This window comes from Bison bison, unplaced genomic scaffold, assembly GCF_000754665.1.
Source record: "Bison bison bison isolate TAMUID 2011002044 unplaced genomic scaffold, Bison_UMD1.0 scf7180017864251, whole genome shotgun sequence".
In the NCBI taxonomy this organism is placed as follows: domain Eukaryota; kingdom Metazoa; phylum Chordata; class Mammalia; order Artiodactyla; family Bovidae; genus Bison; species Bison bison.
Window position 1 is genome coordinate 1,875,872 of NW_011494823.1, and position 7,164 is coordinate 1,883,035.

Genomic DNA, 7,164 nt, shown 5'->3' on the forward strand with positions numbered 1-7,164 from the left:
TACGAAGTGAAAGCCTTCTGTGCGGAGAACCTGGAGGAGAAGATCCACAAGCGGTGAGGAGGGCGCAGCTTCTACCCGTCTGGGTGCGGGCTGCCTGCTGGCAGAGGGAGGGAGACAGGACAGGCATGGTTCATTCGGAGGAAGACAGAAGTAACAATGCCTGGAAGTGGGAGAGGAGGGGCCTTGCATTCCAGCCTTGGAAACTCCAAGGGCACTGGGGAAGGCTGGCAGGTGGGGAGGGCTTCCTGGGGGAGGTGGCTCTATTACCCTGACTCAGGCCTCAGCACTTTTTCCTTTGCATCACTGTACCCACTTCCCTTATCGCCCTGCCTCTAATCTCTTCCTCTCCAGACTGCATGTCCTTTAATTTTGTTTTGGAAAAAAATCTGAAATTCAGATTGTTTTAAACAGTGAGCAAGATGTTTCCCGGCCAGCTTGGACCCCCATTTCCCAGTTCTCCTGGGAGGTCATCAGCAGGAGGTTGTGGGGGTGGGGTAGGGGGTGTCAGTAGAGGCTTCTGAACAGGGAAGGGAAGTGGAGAAAGTGAACCCACCCAAGGCAGACAGAGGAGGTCTGCCATGTCTCAGAGAGGGGAAGCATTTTCCTGGAGAGAGACAGCCCTGGGCAGACAGACAGCCCAGGCCAGCAGCCAGAACTAGCTGGCCCTGATTTATGGGGTGAGCTGCCCAACCCTGCTCTCATACCTGCCCCTCCTGGGGTCGGGCTTTGCTTTGCCTCCTGGCAAGGCTGGCTAGGGTCCCCAACTCTGCGTCCTGCAGCAGGCTTCCAGAGGACGCAGCATCCTCTTAGGGAGTGGGCTGAGTTTGCCACCTGGTGGTCATATGATGCATTGCATATCTCCAACTCCAGTTGGGCAACTTACAGCATGTAGGGAGATGAGACCTTTGTCCCTTGCTTCTCTGTTCCCCGTTTCTTCTTAAGATTTGCGACCAGGAGAAAGGAAGGGCGGTGTAGGTTTTGGTAAGTAGCCTACCTAGAGCAAGGAAGGGGAGGCAACGTTGAGAGCCAGCACTCTCAACCTATTACCAATTTGACATTTTAAGTCCACACCAGAATTTACTAATAATGATAGAGCAACTCACACTTACCAGCTTATTAGGTACCAGACACAGTTCAAAGTGATGGACATGTACAAACTAATTTAATCCTCACAACAACCCTAAGAAGTCGGTCCTGCTATCATCGCCATTTTACAGATGAGGAGACTGAGGCATAGAGGTTAATTTACTCAAAGTCATATAATTCATATGGGGAGAATTAGGGCTTATAAAAAAATGATTTCTTTTTTATGTAGATCATCTCTAAAGACTTTATTGAATTGTTACAATATTGCCTGTGTTTTATGTTTTGGTTTTTTGGCCGTGAGACATGTAGGATCTTAGCTCCCCGGATAGGCATCAAACCTACACATCCTGCATTGGAAGGCAAAGTCTTAAACTGGACTGCCAGGGAAGTCCAAGAGCAAGGACTTCAACCTTGGTTATCCAGCTGTAGGAAATGGAGGTGGCTTATCTGAGAAGTGGGAATGCTGGGACTCCACCTGACTGCGTCCCCATCCCCTCACCAAACCTTGCTGGCCCTGTTTCCTCCCTGCGCCCATCATGTTCATTGAGCCCCACCTTGTCTCTGAGTGTCCATCCTCTTGCTGAGTCTTTATTCTCTGTACTGGCCTCTCTCCCGCTAACGGAATCTGCACCCCCGTCACTGAATTCCATCGCCTCTCCACACCTTCGTATCTTCCTGGGGCCCTTGTCCCCTGTGTATATTTTTATTTAATAGCTATTTAGTAGGTATTTGGGAGAAGGCAATGGCACCCCACTCCAGTACTGTTGCCCGGAAAATCCCATGGATGGAGGAGCCTGGTAGGCTGCAGTCCATGGGGTCGCTAAGAGTCAGACACGACTGAAGCGACTTAGCAGCAGTAGCAGTAGGTATTTGTTATATCGCAGCCAGCACTGTCTTAGATACTGAGAATACAGCAGTGAACAATTTAGACAAAAACTTCTGTCCTTAAAGCAGGAGTCCCCACCCTTTTTGGAGCCAGGAACTGGTTTCTGGCCGAACAGGTTTCTGAACAGGAAGACAGTTTTTCCGTGGACCAAGGTCGGTGAGTGGGTGGGGGATGGTTTGAGGATGATTCAAGTGCGTTGCATTTATTGTGCACTATTTTCCCATTACTATTACATAAGCTTCTCCTTTGATCATCAGGCATTAGATACCGGAGGCTGGGAACCCCTGCCTTAAAGGGCTCATACCATTAGCGACATAAGGGATGCAGAAATTGGAACGTGGTCTCTTTCTCAGCATCCTGGTGGTGGTGGTGTAGTTGCTAAGTCATGTCCGAGTCTTTGTGACCCCATAGACTGTAGCCTGCCAGGCTCCTCTGTCCATGGAATTTTCCAAGCAAGAATACTGGAATCTTCCAGGCAAGAATACATGGAATCTTCCAGGCAAGATCCTTCTCCAGGGGATCTTCCTGACCCAGGAATCAAACCCAGGTCTCCTGCATTGCAGGTGGATTCTTTACCAACTGAGCCACCAGGGAAGCATCCTGCTGGCTACCAAAACACAGATCCACATACAGTACTGTCGTGGGGTGGCTTGGCCTCTGACTGGTGGGAGTTCAGACCAGGAAAAGAGCAGAGTGGGTGGACCTAGGAAGTTTCCTGGAAGAACAGGTGTTTGACTGAGCCTTGCAGAAGGAAGCAAATGAAGGCAGAAGCTGGAAGAGAGTGTTATAGGTTGGGACCTAGGGTACGCAAAGCTTCAGAAATAGGACTAGAGGGACCATCAAGCATGACAGTGAGGACCTAGAGGAGGCTGGGGACTCCCAGGATGGAGGAGGTTGGAGTGGGACCAGATGGTAACAGGGCCCTATGCCAACCTTTGCAGTTTGGACTGGAGTCCAAGGAGATGGGAACCATGGCAGTCTCTTGAGCAAGAGAAGGATGTGAGGGTCACAAGGGAAGGGGATAGAGGCAAGGGACTCTGGTCATCATTTGCTCTGCCCATGTCCCCTAGGAATTCTGTGCGCCTGGTCATCCGGAAGGTTCAGTATGCCCCAGAGAGGCCTGGCCCCCAGCCCACGGCCGAGACCACCAGGCAGTTCCTCATGTCAGACAAGCCCTTGCATCTGGAGGCCTCCCTGGACAAGGAGGTAGGAGGTTGGGGCTTGGCATGGGTGGGGCTGCCCTCCCAGGGCTGGAGCCTTAGATCCCAGCTCTCTCACAGCCTCTGGGGTTCCTCGGGTGGGAGCTTCTGGCTCCCACCCGAGGACCACAGGGCTCAGGGAAGCTGAGACCTCCTTGGGAGATTTGGAGAAGCCTCTGGGGACTGAAGGGGTGACGGGATGGGCATGAGCCTGAAGGATGCGGTTGACTTCAGAAGTCAGTGTGCCTTCTGAAGAATCCTGGGTCCTGGCCGTCCCCCTGCATCCCCATCCCCCTTTGAAATGTGAGCACCCCCTCTGCCTCTCAGGGGCACAGTGAAGGCAAGTGCTTAGGCCAAGATATAAATCGAGGCTCTTCATTGAGGTTTCAGAGCCAGTTCCCTCACAGAGTGGGTCAGCCCCTCCCCACCTCTCTCCTGCTTCTTCCAGATCTTCCCAGGTCTAAATTCCAGGCAGCCTGAGCTGGCAGGGACTTGATGTATCACTTACTCCAGCCCCTCCAATGGACAGCGGGGGAAACCAAGGCTTAGATAACCTGTCCAAGGCCTTACCGCTCTCATCTTTATTATTGTTAGTATTACTGTTATCATTACTTTTGGTGACCAACCCAGGACTGGAGCCCAGGATTGTACTGTGCTTAGTCACTCAGTCATGTCCAACTCTTTGCGACCCCATGGACTGTAGCCCACCAGGCTCCTCTGTCCATGGGGATCCTCCAGGCAAGAATACTGGAGTGGGTTTCCATGCCCTCTTTCAGGGGATCTTCCCAACTCAGGTCTCCTGCATTGCAGATGGATTCTTTACCATCTGAGCCACCAGGGAAGCCCAGAGCCTAGGATTATTACCTTCTAATTCAATTATCTTTCAAGGTCCACAGAGGAACTTAAATCTAACATGCCTGGTGGCTTAGCATCAGTGGGAAGTGACTGATGAACTTGGGGCCAATGTCAGAGTGGCCAAGACCTGGGGAACCCCAGGAGATGTGTGTGGGGCCTCATTTCCCTCCCCTTCATCTAAAGCTTTGGAATCTTACCCCCCTCCCTGGCTACTTCTTCCACCTCCCAGATCTACTACCACGGAGAACCCATCAGTGTCAACGTCCATGTCACCAACAACACCAACAAGACGGTGAAGAAGATCAAGATCTCGGGTACCCAGGCAGAGGGCCAGTCCAGGGGATGGGCAAGGGGACTCCTCCCAGGGGTTGGGGGCAGCCGAAGGCTCTCCCTTTGTTAACAGCCCTGTAAATAACTACTAGCCTGAAGGGAAGACTAAGGCCTGCTCTAAGCCGAAGGATAAGGCTTTTGAGGCTGGTAACAGGCTGCTTACTGGCCAGGTAATGAGTTTACTGTTGAAGCCCTTCTTCTAAGTTCCCTTGACAGAGCTGTCCTTGAGGGGGAGATTTTTGGTAATGGAAGGAAGTGGGCCTGTTCAGGCTGCCCTTTGGGTGGAGGATGGGGTCCATCTCCTGCAGAAACTCCTGGTGGCCTCTGGCTGTTACCTGGGGCTGAACATCCCAACTCAGAGAGCCTGGGAGGCCTGGACTCACCCACCTCGTTTCCCTCTTTCTCTGCAGTGCGCCAGTATGCAGACATCTGTCTGTTCAACACAGCCCAGTACAAGTGTCCTGTGGCCATGGAAGAGGCTGAGTAAGTGAGCACAAGCCCAGCCTTGGATGGGTGGAATCAGCTGGGGAAAGGAGAAGCCCTGGGTCCAGTTATAGGCCCAGTAGCTCTGCTCCACCTGGCAGAAGGTCTGGCCTCAGACTTGCTGCTCAGCATAGATGGCCCTGAATAGCTTTTTGAAAAACCACCCAGCCACTTGGTTTAGCTACAAGGAAATACATGCTCCAGTCAGGGAAAAGACCCACCGAAACTAGAATGACAAAATAAGAGCTAGTGAATCTGCGAGGAGCGGGGCTATGGAAGCCTAGACTGCCTGGAGCCTTCTGCATTGGGGTTGCTGCTGCCCCCAGTGTGCAGAGAAGGAAGTGGGGGCAGAGAGATGTGACTGCTCAACCTCACAGGGCTGGCCACTGGCAGAGCTGGGGCTCCAAGGCTTGCTGCACCGCAGCTCTCTTATTGTTGAAAAGGGGCTGGGGGGTGGAGCAAAAGTAGGTAAAAACTGAACAATCCAAACACCTTACACACGATGGATAGAGATGAGATACAGCAAGTAAGGTCTTCATTGTAGAACTTAGGAGGTGAGTGATCATTGCACAATTCTTTCAGTTTTCCTATATGTTTGAAATTTTTTCACAGTAATATGTTAGGGGAAAAACAGGCCACACTCTCTCCACTAAAAAACATTATCCTAGTCATACAGCACAGGGCAAACAGTACAATGAATTTTTTAAAACTTGAAGCTGCCTAGAAACCACGAATGAAGTTGTTGGGTCACCCCAGAGTCACTGCTGTCTGCATGTGGAGCATAGACGTCCCTTTTGGGTGGCAGTGGTCTCCCTGCAGAGCTGGGCCTAAAGGTGGGCCCTTCACAGGAGAGGGAGGCTAGAGCAGGGCTCTGTGTCCTGGGTGGGCTGGGGGTGAGGCTGGGGTTGGCTCTGGGGGCATCTCCACACTAGTCTCCCTTCTTTCCAGTGACACAGTGGCACCCAGCTCTACGTTCTGCAAGGTCTACACGCTGACCCCCTTCCTGGCCAACAATCGAGAGAAGCGGGGCCTCGCCCTGGACGGGAAGCTCAAACACGAGGACACGAACCTGGCCTCCAGCACCCTGTGAGGACCCACCCTCCCTGGTCCCAGGCTCCCCACTGTGTGTTAGTCGCTCAGTTGTGTCTGACTCTTTGTGACCCCATGGACTGCAGCCTGCCAGGCTCCTCTGTCTGTGGGATTCTCCAGGCAAGAACACTGGAATGGGTTGTCGTGCCCTCCTCCAGGGGATCTTCCCCACCCAGGGATCGAAGCTGGGTCTTCTGCATTGGAGGCAGATTCTTTACCATCCTCCCCCAGATGGATCCACACCCACCTTGGTCCCAGCAGGGCCAGCACAGGCTCAGGCTACCCTCTCCCCGACCATTGTCAAGGGCCCGTCCTCATGAGCTTGAACTGCCAGGGAAGCTGTCACCTGATCCCACCCCTCTCCAGGGGTGCCCAGAGAACATGATGGACCACTCCACCAGGCTCCCTTAGTCAGTGCCTTGCCCAGGGGAGGGTGACATGGAGAGGCTTTGTGCAGGAGGCAGCAGCTCCTGACCTGGTTGTGTCTTCAGCTGGATAGAGTGCATCCCTGAGGCGGAGCAAGGCTGGAAGGAAGGATGGAAAGAAGGAAGGAAGGGTGGGAGGGGCTTCTGGAAGGGTCCTGGGAGGAGAGGATGAATGAGGACGGGGTCTGGGAGTCCAGAGAGATGAGGGTGGTGAGCTGGGCTCAACCACATGTGGAGGTGTCTTGGAAGGAAGGGATCCCAGGGATCTTACCCCAAGGTCACCACTGCCTCTCTGAGGCTACCCTGCTCTAATGGAAACCGGGGGGTATGAGGACCCCTCTTGCCCTACCTGCTGAGGTCTGGCCCTTCCTGGGGCCTGACCCACCTCTGCAGCACCTCCCTTCCCCTGCCCACTGCCCCCTCCTCTCTGCCAGCAGCAAGAGAAAGGGAAGCCACCCAGCAGGAAGAGCCCACCCCTTACCTCCTTGCTGGGACTTGGGCTCTGGGCGGGAAGGAGCTGGTTCCCAGGGCAGCACAGTCAGACCTGGGGCCCAGTGCTCTGAGCTCTTGCTCCCCAAGGAAAGACCTCGTCTTTCTCACACACCGGGCTCCGCCTGCACCTGGTGGCTGAGTGGTCAGGAGGGGACCTACGGTGCTGCCCTGGCGCAGCCCATCCTGCCGTGTCTCACAAGACCCATGAACTGGCTTCCCTATGTCGCCTTGCAGGTTGAGGGAAGGAGCCAACCGGGAGATCCTGGGCATCATTGTTTCCTACAAAGTGAAAGTGAAGCTGGTGGTGTCTCGTGGCGGG

At 53.7% G+C, this 7,164-nt stretch overlaps 1 protein-coding gene across 4 annotated transcripts in view; it reads left to right on the forward strand.

Annotated features, from left to right (window-relative positions):
• ARRB1 (arrestin, beta 1) overlaps window positions 1-7,164 on the forward strand; it is a 49,019-nt gene that overhangs the window by 27,871 nt on the left and 13,984 nt on the right. For all 4 annotated transcript variants that reach the window (XM_010847568.1, XM_010847570.1, XM_010847571.1 and 1 more), the window contains exons 8-13: window positions 1-53; window positions 3,043-3,178; window positions 4,256-4,340; window positions 4,767-4,839; window positions 5,788-5,925; window positions 7,080-7,162. In XM_010847568.1, the coding sequence (XP_010845870.1) occupies window positions 1-53; window positions 3,043-3,178; window positions 4,256-4,340; window positions 4,767-4,839; window positions 5,788-5,925; window positions 7,080-7,162 (568 nt within the window). The remainder of the gene's footprint in view (window positions 54-3,042; window positions 3,179-4,255; window positions 4,341-4,766; window positions 4,840-5,787; window positions 5,926-7,079; window positions 7,163-7,164) is intronic.